Here is a 20,274-nt window from a genome sequence, read left to right as displayed (position 1 = left end):
TCTTAGTGGGTCTGTCCAACATTGTTAAGCTCTTACAGTCAGTAGGTTTGACTTCTTTGGCTGGACCTATGGCCCATGCAATCCAAATTCTCACTAAAATTTCAGAGCCCTTATTTTCCAAGAGTCTAACGCATGAATGGCAATAGCATCAGGCAAGTTTGAATCCTAGTCTCAGCTTTTGTTATCCCTTATTCATAAAAATTAATGGGGTGATTCTTATTTCCTACTGTTTATTCACATATTTACCGGTTTGTTCGTTCATTCATTCATTCATTCATTCATTCATTCATTCATTCCACTTACGGAATACCTGCTATGTATCAGGCGCCATTCCAGTGTGGTAATTCCAAGGGAATGATGTACCTAAAGGGGTCTGTAAACTCTAAAGCTCTAGGCAGTTACTGCTTTGGCAGTGGTTGTTTTTCTCACAAATCAACAAAACTAAGAAAATTACCTAAACAACAGCAGGAAGATACAGGGAAAATTTTCTTGGCACAGGGCTTTACAAAAGCAAACTTTGGCCTGAAGGAATTCAGGAAGCAATATGGTCCTTGTCCATTCTGGACAGTTCTCTGAGCTGTCCTCAGGAGACCGCGAGGCTTGGGGACTGTTTTTCTTACTCAGAGAACCCGTAACCCTACATTATATTTCCCGCGCCATAGTTATTAATCGAAGTTCTTATTCTGCCCCGCACCATTCATTCTTTGTCCACGCTCTTAATCTTTCTGGGCTTCAGTTTTCTTGAATGAAAACCACATGTCCTCAGGTCCTGCTAGGGACATGGTAAGCAAGTCACTCTGAGACTGGCTGGTTCTCAGAGAGGGGCTGGACCAGAGTACTTCCAGCCCGCAGTTCTAGGATAGGAGGCCCTCCGCACAAGCTCTGGCGTGCACCCCAAATCGAAGGGCGCGGGTTTATAGACAGCAAAACTACTCGGCCCAGCCCAAGCCTTTCTAAGCATCAAGGGACTTTATAGGAAAATGAAACTGAAAACGGGGAAGTCCCCCTCTCTAACCTGGCCCGGCACCGCGCGCTAGGAGACAAGTGACGGCCCCTGCAGTAAGCGCTCTGATTGGCTGTGCGCGCGTGGCATATAAGTAGAGGCGCAGGGCGGGCTGGCCAGTCCTACTTCTGGCGCTGCTCTGCTAGCAATGGCGCGTTTTGTGGTCTTGGTCCTGCTCGGACTGCTCTATCTGTCCCACCTGGATGCCGTCCAGCGTGAGTGTCCCCTCTTGTTCTAGCCCTTCCTCTTCTGTACCCCGATCTGTTTGGCTCTCTCAGCTTTAACTCTGTAAGTCACCCACTCCTTCTCCTCCCTGGGGACTAGCCGCGGGCTTGGTCTCCGGGCCGGGTAGCGGTGGGGTGGCCGGGCAGTGGGGAGCGGTGTGAGCCCAGGACACAAGTCTCCTTTTTCTTCTTCGGGAGAGAGGGACGGGGGACGCCTTCGGCGTGCCCGTGCCAGGTGGGTCAGGACAAAGTTTCGGGGTGATGACAGACTTCGGAACGACCGAGGTGGGGGAGGGTTTCTCTTCCGCGTAACCTCTAGCTTCCCGAGCGCAGCTGCCTGGGAGGGCTGGAAGGCGGGTCCTAAGGACGCGGGATCCCAGGCTGTGAATGGGTGGAGACATCCGACTGGGTTTGCGGGAGGCACCGCGCAGGTACCTCGGTCCCTGCAACTCTACTCCACTCGGATCGCGGATTTCTCCGGCACGCCCGGCGGGTTCACCCGCCCAACAAACAGGGGAGGGATCCGCACGTGGCATTTGTAGACTGCTTTGAGGTGTTACAAAGCGCTTTCACATCATTTAATTCACTTGTTGCCATTACATGTCGCTTTGAATAATCATAAGAGCTACTAGTTAATGGTAAGGAGCGTGCCGGGGACCTTCGGGTGTGAGATTCTTGCTAGCAAGCTGGAGAGCATTCGGGCCTTGTTGCCTTTTCTTCACAGAGGGCTTCCTCTTCGGCTCTTTGCCTGGTTCTTTCCAATAAAAACTAAGCCTCTACTTTCTGTTTTGAAAAAGCGAAGGTTTACAAGTCAGGGAGATTGTAAAACCAGTGATAAGGATAATCAACCTGGTTGGCCAGGTTGTCTGTCATGGACACTCTAGATCCTGAGCACGGTCTAAATACCTTTCAATATACCAGACCCTCTCACATTTTCCCCTCACAAAAGCCTCTGTGAAGCTGGATCTCTTGATCATGAGATAAAGGTATTTATAATCTGTTTACAAAGTAAAGCACAATTACTATTATTGATATTTGCTGGCAACTATAGAAATCTTAAAAAAAATAAGCTGACATTAAAAGAAAAATCTTACTTTGAAAATTTCTAGGATAATACATGCCATGAATAGATCACTTCTAGAAGATACATAAGAAATGGGTAATGATGATTGCTGTTGTGGGGGAGGTCTATTTTTTGCTCTGTCCCTGTGTGGGTTTTCACTGTGCACATAAGTTGATTTTTCAATTAAGCTTCAGAAGAGCTGTCCAAAAGTCACAGAGCCAGTAAGTGGCTGAGCCCAGAAACAAACCAAGGCTTATCTGATACTCATCTTCCTCTCAGAAGAGATTATTGTGATGTTCTTGCAGAACCCTGCCTGGCTCCCTCATAGAGAGAATTCTAGGCCTGATGAACTTGTGCTCTGATTCTTGTGGTATTTATTATGTTCTAATTATTAGAAGCTCCAATATAAAAAGCTTTCTGATTTGTCCTCACTTTAACTTAATGAAAAAAAATCAAAGCTTCATTGGGATCCCCAGTGTAGCTCCTATTGGGGCTGGTGATCTTTCCTTTGATGATGGGGTGTTTGTAGACAGATATATTTGGTCAGAATATCCTGGCACTCCTCCCTATCACATCCTGGACATGGAGGAGTTGCCTTTTAGTGATCTTGTACCCTGCATGTGTGTGTATTTAAAAGTGAATTATACACATGAATTAGTGTCAGTCTGTGTGCTTAGTAGCAGTAATACTTCTCTTCTTTGGATGAAAAATATGGAAGTAGAGTTTTTGATAGTTTCTTTCCATATCCCCAGGGTAGATCTAGTTATGCATCTCATTTTGGAAAAACATTCTGTAGCAGCAATGTATTTCCAACATGGCTAGTTGTAGCAATCACTTGAGGGTTCTAATTAAAAATGCAAATCCCACTCTTATACACATTACTTCACTTAGTCAAAATGGAGAATATGTTCTTTCCCTTTTGCCACGGTCTTCACCCTTCCATAATGTTCTTACCAAGCCCATATCACTCATTTATGGTATCTTCTGACTTCTGTAGGCATTTAAGTTTTGTTTGAGGTAATACTAATAACAACATGTGCTACTTACAGAGCAATTGGTATGTGCCAGGCACTATTCTAGACACTTAATACATATTGAGAAGTCAGATGGGTGTGGGTCTAGGCAGGAGCATGAACCAAAAAAGAAAGTAGTAAACATTAAAAAAAAAAAAAAAAAAAGATAGGCTGAAACAAAGTACAGTAACATGAGGTTTTTTTTTAATTTTTTTTAATTTTTTTAACGTTTATTTATTTTTGAGACAGAGACAGAGCATGAATGGGGGAGGGTCAGAGAGAGAGGGAGACACAGAATCCAAAATAGGCTCCAGGCTCTGAGCAGTCAGCACAGAGCCCGACATGGGGCTCGAACTCATGGACTGTGAGATCATGACCTGAGCCAAAGTCGGATGCCCAACCGACCGAGCCACCGAGGCGCCCCAACATGAGTTTTTTGATGTGGCTATTATGGAGAGTGTATGAAATGAGAAATGAAGTTTGAAAAGGAGGGTGGGGCCAAATCATGAGGACTCTTGAGACATGTGTTGAGGAATTATATGGGTGCTGAGAAGCCATCAGAAGTTCTTGAGAGTCTCCACATAAAGGTCTTAAAGATTTGGCACAAACTCCGGTGACAGAAGACAATACTATTAGAAATCTGTAGAAAAAAACCAAAAAGCCACGAGTAGAGAAAGTATGTGAAAAAGATACTAAATCATGGTTTATCCCTCAAAATGGGTAGCTTTTTGGAAAAGTAGACAGAGTGGAAATGGAATTGGGAGAAATCAGTGATCAAATTTAAACATTTGTTGCCCAGGGGCGCCTGGGTGGCGCAGTCGGTTAAGCGTCCGACTTCAGCCAGGTCACGATCTCGCAGTCCGTGAGTTCGAGCCCCGCGTCGGGCTCTGGGCTGATGGCTCAGAGCCTGGAGCCTGTTTCCGATTCTGTGTCTCCCTCTCTCTCTGCCCCTCCCCCGTTCATGCTCTGTCTCTCTCTGTCCCCAAAAAAATAAATGTTGAAAAAAAAATTAAAAAAAAAAATAAACATTTGTTGCCCAATCTAGCTTTAGACCAAGGTGGCCCCAAGTGAAATACCGTGCAACTTTCATTTGTCTTTCCTTGATGTCCCTCAGATTCTCCAAAGGTTCAGGTTTACTCCCGTCACCCAGCAGAGAATGGAAAGCCAAATTTTCTGAACTGCTACGTTTCGGGGTTCCACCCACCACAAATTGATATCACCTTGATGAAGAATGGAAAGAAGATGGAAGCGGAACAGACAGATCTGTCCTTCAACAGGGACTGGACTTTCTATCTTCTGGTCCACACCGAATTTACTCCCACTGTCGAAGATGAGTATAGCTGCCAGGTGAATCATACTACTCTCAGTGAGCCCAAGGTCGTTATGTGGGGTAAGTTTTTAAGTTCTTTCCTTAGCTACTGACAGTTGTATCTGAGAATAGGCACAGCTTAAAGACGCTTTGATATAAAAAAATCTGCATACTGCAATTGACAGGGAACATTGTAAAGCTCTGATTAGTGGCACCTTGAGAGACCTCTGCACAGCATGATCCCTAAAACAGTAGTTTCCCTGTAGCAAAAACAGGGAGCAGCAGTAACCAGCAGTTGCACAAATGCACACAAACTCCTAATGTTTCTTACCTGCTAGCTTCTTTGGGCTTTCCTGACAGCCTCATGGATATGTAGAACCATCAAAAGTCTCAGGGGGGCACAGGCCTTTGTGAGACCTGCTATCCTAGTTCCTTATCCAGTACTCCCTTGATGGGTTGGGATCTGAGCCTAGTAGGCAAGGTTGGGCCCTACTGAGTATTCATGGTTAGGGACAGCAGGCTATTCTAACAGCCTCATTTGTAACAGTTTTAGACATTTGTTAGCATATGGTATTTTAAAAGTAAAACTTACTGTCTTTCTCCATTTTCTTTTTTGTAGAGCGAGATAAGTAACCAGCATCATGGAGGTAGGTGAAAATACTTTCTTGTTTCACTGTCCTGGGGACTAAAGACAACTCTAATAGGATAACCCTCATTATAGGAAATATATTAATCAGGATAGCATTTCAGCAGGCAAGAAATAATCCTACACGGAATACATTTTCTTTTCCTGTGGAGTGGCATGAGAAAGGTATGTAGCCCTAGTCTAATGCTGCCGGCGTCCCTAGCCCTCTAAACAAAGTCAGAGGAGCTGTTGGAGTGGTGTAACAGGATAGGGACAGCCAGTTTACCTACATTTCCTGCGAAGGTTTGATCTTTCTTCTTCCACTTCTACAGTGTGCATCTCTGGGCCTTCAGAAATGAACTGTTCTCTTCCTTTGCATAGCAGTTGCTTTGTTATTCAGCCGGAAGAGAGGAGTGACATGATTCTGCAGACATCCTGTTCCTTCAGTCTCTTGTTCAGCCTTAGTGTGTGGGCACTGTGTTTGCCTTCTAGAGGCTCCAGTCCAATAGAGGAGAGAAATGGAGGGGCGCCTGGGTGGCTCGGTTGGTTAAGTGTTCGACTTTGGCTCAGGTCATGATCTCACGGTTCATGGGTTTGAGCCCTGCATCAGGCTCTGTGCTGACAGCTCAGAGGCTGGAGCCTGCTTCAGATTCTGTGTCTCCCTGTCTTTCTCTCTGCCCCTCTCTGCTCACTGTCTGTGTCTTGCTCTCTCTCTCTCAAAAAAATTTTTTTTTAAATACAAGAAATGGAAACATTTTTATGATGCAATGTAAAGATACTATAATATATGTATCTACAGAAACTTCTAGCAGCATGAGAGAGGGAGGAATTGGACTTCTCTGCATTGTTGGTTGGAATACAGAGGTAGAAAATACAGCTTTTCAGTGAAATTCTACTTCATAGGGTACCATCATAGCAAAAACCTATTCAAATTTCCCATTATGTTCTAGCACAGGGAAATCGATTTGAGAGAGCATCAGAGAGTTTGGGTGACCTGCCCAGAGTCACACAGTTACTAAATGGGAGAGCCAGGACCCTACCTCTAATACCAGCATTCTTTCCTCTAAGGTTATAGGAAAACCAATGGGATAAATTAATGGGATATGCTCTTGGTAATGGGTTTGGATAACTGTCTGCAGCTATTTCTTTTACAAACAGTGACTTACACAGCAGAAGTTAGACAAGTGTGTTGATGTGATCTGTAATCCAAATAAAATAAAATAAATGCATTTGCTAACAAGACTTTTTTCTTTTTTTTTCAGGTTTGAAGATAGTGCATTTAAATTGGACTATTCCCAAATCCTGCATTCTTTTTAATGCTGTTAGCCTTTTATGTTCCATTATACAAATCATAAAGTTATATTGATGATAATACAAGTATAATCTACTTGATAATTCTCTAATGGGCACTGTCTGGCATATTTGACCTGTCTGGGCATATAGATGTACGTTTCAGGGCTGGAAGCTTAGAGGTGGGGTAGGGAGGAGAGCATCCTCATGTTCACCATTAGTATCTTTGCCAGATATGAACTCTCCAGTCTCTTCACACAAAACTCAATAAGAATATAGCTATGCATGTTTAGAATTAACTTCCAATTTGCATACTCTGCTGGGAATTGGGAAATGTTTTGAAAGATAGCTGTCAAATTATTGGTAAACTGTTATAGTGCATAAGGCATTTCCTACATAAAATTCCTATTGACTTCTTGCATGTTAGAGCCATTGTTGCATATAATTTGACTTCTGTTGATTTTGTTTTACTAATTAAAACAATGGTAAAAACTTGATGTGTTCAGTTTCTTATATTTTACTCCCTCTGTTAGCCCTTTGTTTTAAAACAGGAAAACAGGGGGCGCCTGGGTGGCTCAGTTGGTTGAGTGTCCGACTTCAGCTCAGGTCACTATCTCACAGTTTGTGAGTTTGAGCCCCGCGTTGGGCTCTGTGCTGACAGCTCAGAGCCTGGAGCCTGCTTCTGATTCTGTGTCTCCCTTTCTTTCTCTCTGCCCCTCCACTGCTCATGCTCTGTCTCTTGCTCTCTCTCTCAAAAATAAATAAACATTAAAAAAAATTATAAAACAGGAAAACAGTCTTCAAGAGTCACTCGGAGAAGAGTGTAAACCACTGTTATATAGGGCTTAACTCACAGTGGACAGGGCCTCAGTGATCTGCATTGTACAGATGAGGAATGGGATCCCAGGCAAATTAAATGACTTAGGGTGACACAGTGCTCTGCTGGCATAAAAAACATGCCTCTGTCTTTTAGCCAGTGTTCTGTTCCTTTTTTTTTTTTAATTTTTTTTTAACATTCATTTTTGAGAGACAGAGACAGAGTGTGAGTGGGGGAGGGGCAGAGCGAGAGGGAGACACAGAATCTGAAGCAGGCTCCAGGCTCTGAGCCGTCCACACAGGGCCCGATGCAGGGCTCGAACCCACGAACTGTGAGATGAACCCATGAACTGAGCTGAAGTCAGACGCTCAACCGACAACCACCCAGGCTCCCCGCTGCAATCTCTTATGACAGAGATTACTACATTTTGGACCCCACTGGGTTCTCTCAGTGTGTAACCATCACTCTCCAATTCATGTAATGGCTTTTTAAAATTTTTAGTTTTTATTAAACAGTTCTCTTGCATTTTCTTACAATTCTCCCTTTGAGAAAAATTTAGAAGGGCCCAAGAAACCAGAAAAAGACAGTATATGATATGATGCAGGTTCTAGACCTGCAGGGTCTAGACCTGCAGGCCCAAGAGGATCCCATACCTTAAATGACCAAAGCAAGTGACAGTGAGAAAAAGCTCTCAGGTGGGAGTCATTGACTAAGGCAATTCATCAAGTTCATGTAGGGAAAAACATCTGGAAGAGAGAATCCAAAGGAATACAGAAATTTGAATCAGAATTCAGCAATTTTAACCTGGAACTTCTCTGTTGACCCAAAGACCTACAAGGAACATCGAGACAAGGCTGTGACTGTAGCTTAGTGGTTTGTGTGTAATATTTATTAAGAATGGTGACCAGAGTTTGGCAGCTATGGCAGAAATCCTGCTCACCCCTTGTTCAGAGCATCAGCATTTGCCTATCTCAGGTGTTCCAAGCTGAGCTGGTACTTCTGATCTCTCTGTCTCTCTCTCTCTCTATATATATATATATATTTTTTAAGTTATTTATTTATGTATTTCTGAGAGAGAGAGCCAGAGAGTGAGCAAGCACACACGTGTGAGCGGGGAAGGGACAGAGAAGGTGGGGAGACAGAGGATCTGAAGCAGGTTCTGTGTGGAAAGTAGAGAGCCCGATGTAGGGCTTGAACTCATGAACTGTGAGATCATAACCTGAGCCAAAGGCAGATGCTTATCAGACCCAGGTGCTCCCATTTTATATATTTTGAAATGGCCTTAAAATTTTTTTCTCAACCTCTTTAAGCAGATACACCCACAGAAAAAGGTCCAGAAATGTATTCAATAGCCTCTTAACAACAGGCAGGCCCTAAAATGGCAGGAGTAAGATAAAAGTAGACTTTTTACTTTTATTTTTTAAAAATTTTAATTTCAGTGTGGTTAACATACAGTGTTATATTCATTTCAGGTATACAATTTAGAGATTCAACAATTCCATATATTAAGTCAGGGCTCAACAAGATAACTACTTTTATTTATTAAAAAAATTTTTTTTAATGTTTAGTTTTGAGAGACAGAGACAGAGACAGAGCACAAGCAGGGAAGAGCAGAGAGAGAGAGGGGGAGACACAGAATCCGAAGCAGGCTCCAGGCTCTGAGCTGACAGCACAGAGCCTGACGTGGGGCTCAAACTCATGAACCATGAGATCATGACTTGAGCTGAAGTCAGACGCTCAACCAACTGAGTCACCCAGGTGCCCTGATAACTGTACTTTTAATAACCTTCACCTATCTCACCCATCCTCTTCTTCCCTCTGGTAACCAGAGTTTGCTCTCTGTAGTTAAAAGTCTGTTTTTGGTTTGTCTCTTTTTTCTTTATTTGTTTTGTCTCTAAGTTCAACATATGAGTGAAATCATATGGTATTTGTCTTTGTCTGGTTGGCTTATTTACCTTAGCATTGTACTCTTCTAGAGCCATCCATGTTGTTACAAATGGCAAGATTTTATCCTTTTTTTTTTTGGCTGAATAATATTCCATTGTATATGTACATATACCCCTCTTTATCCATTCTTCTATCAGTGGACACTTGAACTGTGGATTTTTCCCATTCAGCACTTTAAAGATATTATGCCCACTTACTTCTGACCGGCTAAGTTTCTGTTGAATAATCTGCTGATAGACTTCTGGCATTTCCATTGTATGTGTTTTCTTTCCTCTTGCTGCTTTTAAGATTCTTTATCACTGCTTTTTGACATTTCAATTACTATATGTCTTCTGTGGACCTCCTTGGTTGATTTTGTTGGGAGAGCTCTGTGCCTACTGGATCTACATTTCTGTTTCCTGCCGCAAATTTGCAAAGTTTTTAGCCCTTATTTCTTTAAATAAATTTTCTTCTCCCTTTTCTCTCTCTTATTCTTCTCTGGGATCCCTAATGTGAATGTTATTACAGTTGATGGAGTCACTGAGTTCCCCGAGTCTATTCTAATTTCGCATAATTTTTCTTCTCTCACTTGCTCAGCTTAATTACTTCCCAATACTCTGTCCTCCAGATTGGTGATTCATTCTTCTGCTTCTTCTAACCTGTTATTTATTCCATCTAGTGTATTTAAATTTTTTTTAATGTTTATTTATTTATTTATTTTGAGAGACAGAGAGTTAGTGGGGGAGAGGCAGAGAGAGAGGGAAACAGAATCCCAAGCAGGCTCTGTGATGTCAGCACAGAACTGCATGTGGGGCTCAAACTCACAAACTCTGAGATCATGACCTGAGCTGAAATCAAGAGTCAGATACTTAATTGACTGAGCCACTCAAGTGACCCTAGTATATTTTTTATTTCAATTATTGTGTTATTTATCTTTGATTGGTTCTTTTTTATCTGCTTGTTAAGGGTCTCAGGCTGTCCTCCAGTCTTTTTTCAAGTCTAGTGAGTATCTTTATGCTCATTATTTTAAATTCTCTATCAAGCATATTACCTATCTCCATTTCGTTTAGGTCTTTTGCTGTAATTTTGTCCTGTTCTTTCATTTGTGACATATTCATCTGTCTCATTTTGTCTAACTCTCTGTGTCTGTTTCTGTGTGCCCTGCCCACTACTTTCAACAAGGTGATGCCAATCCTTTTCCACAGGGGATAAGCAGCTGCCACAGAGACCAGGGCTGGTTGGGGCTGCTCCACAAAGCACAAGTAGGTGGGGGCCACAGTGCCCACAAATTGTTCGCACTCGTCCTTTTCCACAGGAGATGCACAGCTGCTACCAAGACTGGGGCCAGCTGAGGCAAGCAGTTTTAATAAGGTGCGTGTGTCCTCCGTGGGAGGTGACCTGCCACTGTCACTGCCAGGAATAAGGTCCCACAGAGTGCACAGTCTGGATACACAGGGTTGGCAAGGTTTGCACCAGTCTTCCAGGGGAGGGGACCTACAACTCTAAGACTGAGGCAGGCCCAGCTGGAGGGCACAGGGTGTGGCATAAGCAGTTAGGTAGTGAAAACCAACAGCTGTGCTGGTTTCCGCAGGTGGCCCTGTGTTTATGCTGGGGGGTGGGGGAGGGACTTCCTGGAGAAGTCCTTCACCAAACTTAAGTGATTTAGTAAATAATTCTCCCTCGCATATGCCCCAGGAGGTTTTTTGACAGCTGCTTCTATGCCTTATCTCTATGGGCTATTTGTTGTGCTATCTCTTTAAGGACACAGACTCAGTTTCCTATTGCTCTCCTAAGGGCTGCTGATTTTTAAAGTTCTAGGCTTTAAGTCCTGCTGGTTGTAAGAACTCACAAAATTCAGCGCCTCTGTTTTTCAAAGCCAAATGTTATGAGGATTCCTCTTCCTCATGCAGGCTACCCGGTGTGATAGTCTATTTTTCTCCCCTTACACACCCACAACTCTCTCCCTCCAGCAACCAGACATTCGGGGTCTAGCTCCCCAGCTCATCTCTGCCCTTCCTACCCTCTTCATTGTGGCTTCTGTACATTTCGTTGTAGGGTTTGTTTTGCCAGTCTTCAGGTATTTTTCTTGGTTTTACACTGATGTGAGTGTTATCTATAGTTGTGTCCATGGGACAAGGTGAGTTTAGGGTCCTCCTACTTAGCCATCTTTCCCAAAAGTCCAGAACAATTGAAAGTAGACTTTTTAAAAAATATATCATTCTGCATACTGCTGTATGATTCGAATTTTTACAGCTTTTATTATTTGAGCATAGCTCATTGTTTTTAAAAAGTAAGATGTTTATACAGGCAGAAAAGAAAAAAAAAAAAATCTTGTTAGTCTCACCACTCAGAGATGATCACTTATGACTGTTCAATGTGGCATGGTTAGCTTTTCAGGAGATTTTTATTAAAAGAAAAAAAGTCATTGTTGAAACTGAAGATGACACAAATAAATAGAAAGATAGTCCATGTTCATGGTGGATTGGGAGAAACAATATTGTTGAAATGTCCATACCATCAAAAGCAATCTACAGATTTACTGTAATTCCTATCACAATGCCAAAAGCATTTTCCATAGAACTAGAACAAATTGTCCTAAAATTTGTATGGAGCGATCGGAACAGAAGAAGATGGCGGCGTAGGAGGACGCTGGGCTCACCGCGCGTCCTGCTGATCACTTAGATTCCACCTACACCTGCCTAAATAACCCAGAAAACCGCCAGAGGATTAGCAGAACAGAGTCACCGGACCCAAGTGCAGACGAGAGGCCCACGGAAGAGGGTAGGAAGGGCGGCGAGGCGGTGCGCGCTCCACGGACTGGCGGGAGGGAGCCGGGGCGGAGGGGCGGCTCGCCGGCCAAGCAGAGCCCCCGAGTCCGGCTTGCAAAAGCGGAGGGGCCTGACGGACTGTGTTCCGACAGCAAGCGCGACTTAGCGTCTGGGAGGTCATAAGTTAACAGCTCTGCTCAGAAAGCGGGAAGGCTGGAGGACAAAGGGAGGGTGAGCTGCGGAGCCCCCGGACGACAGAGCTCAGTTTGGCGGGGAACAAAGGCGCTCGCCAGCGCCATCTCCCCCGCCCATCCCCCAGCCAAAATCCCAAAGGGAACCGGCTCCGGCCAGGGAAATTGCTCGCTCCGCGCGAACACCCAACTCTGTGCTTCTGCGGAGCCAAACCTCCGGCAGCGATCTGACTCCCTCCGGCTGCACAGGGCCCCTCCTGAAGTGGATCACCTAAGGAGAAGCGAGCTAAGCCTGCCCCCCCTGCCGCCGTGCACCTTGCCTTCCCACCCCAGCTAATACGCCAGATCCCCAGCATCACAAGCCTGGCAGTGTGCAAGTAGCCCAGACGGGCCACGCCACCCCACAGTGAATCCCGCCCCTAGGAGAGGGGAAGAGAAGGCACACACCAGTCTGACTGTGGCCCCAGCGGTGGGCTGGGGGCAGACATCAGGTCGGACTGCGGCCCCGCCCACCAACTCCAGTTATACACCACAGCACAGGGGAAGTGCCCTGCAGGCCCTCACCACACCAGGGACTATCCAAAATGACCAAGCGGAAGAATTCACCCCAGAAGAATCTCCAGGACATAACAACAGCTAATGAGCTGATCAAAAAGGATTTAAATAATATAACAGAAAGTGAATTTAGAATAATAGTCATAAAATTAATCGCTGGGCTGGAAAACAGCATACAGGACAGCAGAGAATCTCTTGCTACAGACATCAGGGGACTAATGAACAGGCACGAGGAGCTGAAAAACGCTTTAAAGGAAATGGAAAACAAAATGCAAACGACCACAGCTCGGATGGAAGAGGCAGAGGAGAGAATAGGTGAACTAGAAGATAAAGTTATGGAAAAAGAGGAAGCTGAGAAAAAGAGAGATAAAAAAATCCAGGAGTATGAGGGGAAAATTAGAGAACTAAGTGATACACTAAAAAGAAATAATTTACGCATAATTGGTATCCCAGAGGAGGAAGAGAGAGGGAAAGGTGCTGAAGGGGTACTTGAAGAAATCATAGCTGAGAACTTCCCTGAACTGGGGAAGGAAAAAGGCATTGAAATCCAAGAGGCACAGAGAACTCCCTTCAGACGTAACTTGAATCGATCTTCTGCACGACATATCATAGTGAAACTGGCAAAATACAAGGATAAAGAGAAAATTCTGAAAGCAGCAAGGGGTAAACGTGCCCTCACATATAAAGGGAGACCTATAAGACTCGTGACTGATCTCTCTTTTGAAACTTGGCAGGCCAGAAAGAATTGGCACGAGATTTTCAGGGTGCTAGACAGCAAAAATATGCAGCCAAGAATCCTTTATCCAGCAAGTCTGTCATTTAGAATAGAAGGAGAGATAAAGGTCTTCCCAAACAAACAAAAACTGAAGGAATTTGTCACCACTAAACCAGCCCTACAAGAGATCCTAAGGGGGACCCTGTGAGACAAAGTACCAGAGACATCACTACAAGCATAAAACATACAGACATCACAATGACTCTAAACCCGTATCTTTCTATAATAACACTGAATGTAAATGGATTAAATGCGCCAACCAAAAGACATAGGGTATCAGAATGGATAAAAAAACAAGACCCATCTATTTGCTGTCTACAAGAGACTCATTTTAGACCTGAGGACACCTTTAGATTCAGAGTGAGGGGATGGAGAACTATTTATCATGCTACTGGAAGCCAGAAGAAAGCTGGAGTAGCCATACTTATATCAGACAAACTAGACTTTAAATTAAAGGCTGTAACAAGAGATGAAGAAGGACATTATATAATAGTTACAGGGTCTATCCATCAGGAAGAGCTAACAATTATAAATGTCTATGCGCCGAATACCGGAGCCCCCAAATATATAAAACAATTACTCATAAACAGAAGCAACCTTATTGATAAGAATGTGGTAATTGCTGGGGACTTTAACACCCCACTTACAGAAATGGATAGATCATCTAGACACACGGTCAATAAAGAAACAAGGGCCCTGAATGAGACACTGGATCAGATGGACTTGACAGATATATTTAGAACTCTGCATCCCAAAGCAACAGAATATACTTTCTTCTCGAGTGCACATGGAACATTCTCCAAGATAGATCATATACTGGGTCACAAATCAGCCCTTCATAAGTTTACAAGAATTGAAATTATACCATGCATACTTTCAGACCACAATGCTATGAAGCTTGAAGTCAACCACAGGAAAAAGTCTGGAAAACCTCCAAAAGCATGGAGGTTAAAGAACACCCTACTCACGAATGAGTGGGTCAACCAGGCAATCAGAGAAGAAATCAAAAAATATATGGAAACAAACGAAAATGAAAATACAACAATCCAAACGCTTTGGGACGCAGCGAAGGCAGTCCTGAGAGGAAAATACATCGCAATCCAGGCCTATCTCAAGAAACAAGAAAAATCCCAAATACAAAATCTAACAGCACACCTAAAGGAAATAGAAGCAGAACAGCAAAGGCAGCCTAAACCCAGCAGAAGAAGAGAAATAATAAAGATCAGAGCAGAAATAAACAATATAGAATCTAAAAAAACTGTAGAGCAGATCAACGAAACCAAGAGTTGGTTTTTTGAAAAAATAAACAAAATTGACAAACCTCTAGCCAGGCTTCTCAAAAAGAAAAGGGAGATGACCCAAATAGATAAAATCATGAATGAAAATGGAATTATTACAACCAATCCCTCAGAGATACAAACAATTATCAGGGAATACTATGAAAAATTATATGCCAACAAATTGGACAACCTGGAAGAAATGGACAAATTCCTGAACACCCACACTCTTCCAAAACTCAATCAGGAGGAAATAGAAAGCTTGAACAGACCCATAACCAGCGAAGAAATTGAATCGGTTATCAAAAATCTCCCAACAAATAAGAGTCCAGGACCAGATGGCTTCCCAGGGGAGTTCTACCAGACGTTTAAAGCAGAGATAATACCTATCCTTCTCAAGCTATTCCAAGAAATAGAAAGGGAAGGAAAACTTCCAGACTCATTCTATGAAGCCAGTATTACTTTGATTCCTAAACCAGACAGAGACCCAGTAAAAAAAGAGAACTACAGGCCAATATCCCTGATGAATATGGATGCCAAAATTCTCAATAAGATACTAGCAAATCGAATTCAACAGCATATAAAAAGAATTATTCACCATGATCAAGTGGGATTCATTCCTGGGATGCAGGGCTGGTTCAACATTCGCAAATCAATCAACGTGATACATCACATTAACAAAAAAAAAGAGAAGAACCATATGATCCTGTCAATCGATGCAGAAAAGGCCTTTGATAAAATCCAGCACCCTTTCTTAATAAAAACCCTGGAGAAAGTCGGGATAGAAGGAACATACTTAAAGATCATAAAAGCCATTTATGAAAAGCCCACAGCTAACATCATCCTCAATGGGGAAAAACTGAGAGCTTTTTCCCTGAGATCAGGAACACGACAGGGATGCCCACTCTCACCGTTGTTATTTAACATAGTGCTGGAAGTTCTAGCATCAGCAATCAGACAACAAAAGGAAATCAAAGGCATCAAAATTGGCAAAGATGAAGTCAAGCTTTCGCTTTTTGCAGATGACATGATATTATACATGGAAAATCCGATAGACTCCACCAAAAGTCTGCTAGAACTGATACATGAATTCAGCAAAGTTGCAGGATACAAAATCAATGTACAAAAATCAGTTGCATTCTTATACACTAACAATGAAGCAACAGAAAGACAAATAAAGAAACTGATCCCATTCACAATTGCACCAAAAAGCATAAAATACCTAGGAATAAATCTAACCAAAGATGTAAAGGATCTGTATGCTGAAAACTATAGAAAGCTTATGAAGGTAATTGAAGAAGATTTAAAGAAATGGAAAGACATTCCCTGCTCATGGATTGGAAAAATAAATATTGTCAAAATGTCAATACTACCCAAAGCTATCTACACATTCAATGCAATCCCAATCAAAATTGCACCAGCATTCTTCTCGAAACTAGAACAAGCAATCCTAAAATTCATATGGAACCACAAAAGGCCCCGAATAGCCAAAGGAATTTTGAAGAAGAAGACCAAAGCAGGAGGCATCACAATCCCAGACTTCAGCCTCTACTACAAAGCTGTCATCATCAAGACAGCATGGTATTGGCACAAAAACAGACACACAGACCAATGGAATAGAATAGAAACCCCAGAACTAGACCCACAAACATATGGCCAACTCATCTTTGACAAAGCAGGAAAGAACATCCAATGGAAAAAAGACAGCCTCTTTAACAAATGGTGCTGGGAGAACTGGACAGCAACATGCAGAAGGTTGAAACTAGACCACTTTCTCACACCATTTACAAAAATAAACTCAAAATGGATAAAGGACCTAAATGTGAGACAGGAAACCATCAGAACCTTAGAGGAGAAAGCAGGAAAAGACCTCTCTGACCTCAGCCGTAGCAATCTCTTACTCGACACATCCCCAAAGGCAAGGGAATTAAAAGCAAAAGTGAATTACTGGGACCTTATGAAGATAAAAAGCTTCTGCACAGCAAAGGAAACAACCAACAAAACTAAAAGACAACCAACGGAATGGGAAAAGATATTTGCAAATGACATATCGGACAAAGGGCTAGTATCTAAAATCTATAAAGAGCTCACCAAACTCCACACCCGAAAAACAAATAACCCAGTGAAGAAATGGGCAGAAAACATGAATAGACACTTCTCTAAAGAAGACATCCAGATGGCCAACAGGCACATGAAAAGATGTTCAGCGTCGCTCCTTATCAGGGAAATACAAATCAAAACCACACTCAGGTATCACCTCACGCCAGTCAGAGTGGCCAAAATGAACAAATCAGGAGACTATAGATGCTGGAGAGGATGTGGAGAAACGGGAACCCTCTTGCACTGTTGGTGGGAATGCAAATTGGTGCAGCCGCTCTGGAAAACAGTGTGGAGGTTCCTCAGAAAATTAAAAATAGACCTACCCTATGACCCAGCAATAGCACTGCTAGGAATCTACCCAAGGGATACAGGAGTACTGATGCATAGGGGCACTTGTACCCCAATGTTCATAGCAGCACTCTCAACAATAGCCAAATTATGGAAAGAGCCTAAATGTCCATCAACTGATGAATGGATAAAGAAATTGTGGTTTATATACACAATGGAATACTACGTGGCAATGAGAAAAAATGAAATATGGCCTTTTGTAGCAACGTGGATGGAACTGGAGAGTGTGATGCTAAGTGAAATAAGCCATACAGAGAAAGACAGATACCATATGGTTTCACTCTTATGTGGATCCTGAGAAACTCAACAGGAACCCATGGGGGAGGGGAAGGGAGAAAAAAAAAAAAAGACGTTAGAGTGGGAGAGAGCCAAAGCATAAGAGACTGTTAAAAACTGAGAACAAACTGAGGGTTGATGGGGGGTGGGAGGGAGGGGCGGGTGGGTGATGGGTAGTGAGGAGGGCACCTTTTGGGATGAGCACTGGGTGTTGTATGGAAACCAATTTGTCAATAAACTTCATAAAAAAAAAAAAATAAAAAAAAAAAAAAAAAAAAAAATAAAAAAGATTTATCTAAATCAAAAAAAAAAAAAAAAAAAAAAAATTTGTATGGAGCAATGAAAGATCCCAAATAGCCAGAGAAATCTTGAGAAAGAAGAACAGAATTGGAGGTATCACAATCCCAGATTTCAAGATATACTGCAAAGCTGTAGTAATCAAAATTGTATGGTACTGGCAAAAAAATAGGCATATATTTCAATGGAACTGAATACAGAACCCAGAAATAAACCCACATTTACATGGTCAATTAATCTATGGCAAGGAAAGCAAGAATATGCAATGGGAAAAAGTGTCTTCAACAAATGGTGTTGGGAAAACCGGACAGCCCCATGAAAAGAAAATGACTGGATCATTTTCTTACACCATACACAAAAATAAACTCAAAACAGATTAAGGACCTAAATGTGAAACTATAAAAATCCTAAAAGAGAGCATAAGCAGTAATTTGTCTGACATCAGCCATAACATCTTTCTTCATACGTCTCCTGAGGCAAGGGAAACAAAAACAAAAATAAACTTTTGGGACTACATCAAAACCAAAAGCTTCTGCACAGCAATGGAAACAACCAACAAAACTAAAAGATAGCCTACTGAATGGGAGAAGATATTTGCAAGTGACATATCCGATAAAGAGTTAATATCCAAGAATTTATACAACTCATCACACACACAAAAACAAATAATCCAATTAAAAATGGGCAGGAGACATGAACAAACATTTCTTCAAAGAAGATATACAATGGCCAAAAGACATGAAAAGATGCTCAACATCACTCATCATCAGGGAAATGCAAATCAAAACCACAATGAGATATCACTTCACACCTATCAGAATGGCTAACATCAAAAATGCAAGAACAAACGTTGTTGGCCAGGATGTGGAGAAAAAGGGATATTTGTGTACTGTTGGTGGGAATACAAGCTGGTGCAGCCACTATGGAAAACAGTATGGAAGTTCTTCAAAACGTTAAAAACAGAATTATTGTATAATCCAGTAATTCCAGTACTGGGTATTTTCTGTAAGAATATAAAAACACTAATTTGGAGGGATACATGTGTCCCTATGTTGATTTACAATAGCCAAATTATGGAAGCAGACCACATATTCATAAGATGAATGGATAAAGAAGATGTGGTATATATATAATAGAATATTACTTAGCCATAAAATAGAATGAAATCTTGCCATTTGCAACAACATAGATGGATCTAAAGGGTATAAAGCTAAGTAAAAGAAGTCAGGGAAAGACGAATACCATATGATTTCACTCATATGTAGAATTTAAGAAACAAAACAAATGAACAAAGAAAAATAAGACAAAAAAGACTCTTAACTAGAGAGAACAAACTGGTGGGTGGGGAGGTGGGTAAAATAGGTGAAGGGAATTAAGACTACATGTATTGTGATGAGCACTGAGTAATGTATAGAATTGTCAAATCACTATACTGTACACCTGAAACTAATATAACATTGTGTGTTAATTACACTGGAATTTAAAAACAAACAGACAAAGAGAAGCAGCATTGCACTGGGTGTACATCTTCCCAAGAACATCGCTTTGGAAAAATATTATTTAATTTAATGTCCAGGTTTTTCTAATTATATTTTGACAACGTTAAAAGAAATAAAACATTAGGAAATGGTCATTGTTATTATTATGATGTTTATTTTAAGAAATTTATATGTTATATCTCATTTTTATTTATATGTTATATCTCATTTTTTTCCCACTATCCCTAATGAAAACATGGCATAAATGGAAACAATATAGGAACTGATAAATATTTTCTTTGCTAGTTTTTTTTTTATATATGAAATTTATTGACAAATTGGTTTCCATACAACACCCAGTGCTCATCCCAAAAGGTGCCCTGCTCAATACCCATCACCCACCCTTCTTTGCTAGTTTTTGTCTTCTGTCACTCTCCCAATATCTTTGGGCTGTTGCTTTTTACTTTATTTCTTATACCCTAAGCTCTTGAGGAAAAATTCAAGGTCTTTCCTTAATATAATAAATATTTTGTCTGTGATATAGCCATTAAGGTTTTAGGGGCAAAAATTTGCGTTATCTCTCCTTGGACTCTTGGCTTCTAGGTTTTTTGTTTTTTGTTTTTGTTTTTTAATTTTCATTTTCTAATTCATTGAAGTTTAGTTTCCAACTTCATAATTTTGGTTTCTAGCATTATCCACTTTCAATTCATTACCTTCATGCTTGTTATTAGGTTTACTTTTTGGTAAAGAACAGCCTAGTCTTCTAGCATCATAATATCCCATGGAATCTCGCTGAAGATCAGAAACAGAGATTTTAGAGGTCTCAGACCTTCTCTTTTAACCTTCAAAAAGGTAGTGTCCTACTGGCCTCTTTACTATCCCTATAGAATATACTGGAGTTCTCAACTTGCTGGTTCCCTTTCTGAGTGAACAGAACTT

The 20,274-nt window shown here is 41.7% G+C and overlaps 1 protein-coding gene across 1 annotated transcript; it reads left to right on the top strand.

Annotated features, from left to right (window-relative positions):
- The first annotated feature begins 1,117 nt into the window (after window positions 1-1,117).
- B2M (beta-2-microglobulin) lies at window positions 1,118-7,022 on the top strand. The gene is made up of 4 exons (XM_047075165.1): window positions 1,118-1,218; window positions 4,418-4,693; window positions 5,232-5,259; window positions 6,500-7,022. The coding sequence occupies exons 1-3, from the start codon at window positions 1,152-1,154 to the stop codon at window positions 5,243-5,245; spliced, it is 357 nt and encodes a 118-aa protein (XP_046931121.1). The 5' UTR covers window positions 1,118-1,151; the 3' UTR covers window positions 5,246-5,259; window positions 6,500-7,022.
- The last annotated feature ends 13,252 nt before the right edge of the window (window positions 7,023-20,274 follow it).

This window comes from Lynx rufus, unplaced genomic scaffold (genome assembly GCF_022079265.1).
Source record: "Lynx rufus isolate CCGP_SWC_20201006 ecotype Redwood Valley unplaced genomic scaffold, mLynRuf1.p SCAF_13, whole genome shotgun sequence".
Classification (NCBI taxonomy): Eukaryota; Metazoa; Chordata; class Mammalia; order Carnivora; family Felidae; genus Lynx; species Lynx rufus.
Note: the sequence above shows the minus strand (reverse complement) of the source record. Positions and strands in the feature narration are given on the sequence as shown.

Excerpts from the sequence above, each read along its gene's own strand:
- B2M (XM_047075165.1), top strand. The coding sequence starts at position 1,152 with ATGGCGCGTTTTGTGGTCTTGGTCCTGCTCGGACTGCTCTATCTGTCC. Across the intron at positions 1,219-4,417 it reads CCACCTGGATGCCGTCCAGC|ATTCTCCAAAGGTTCAGGTT; the intron begins GTGAGTGTCCCC and ends GATGTCCCTCAG.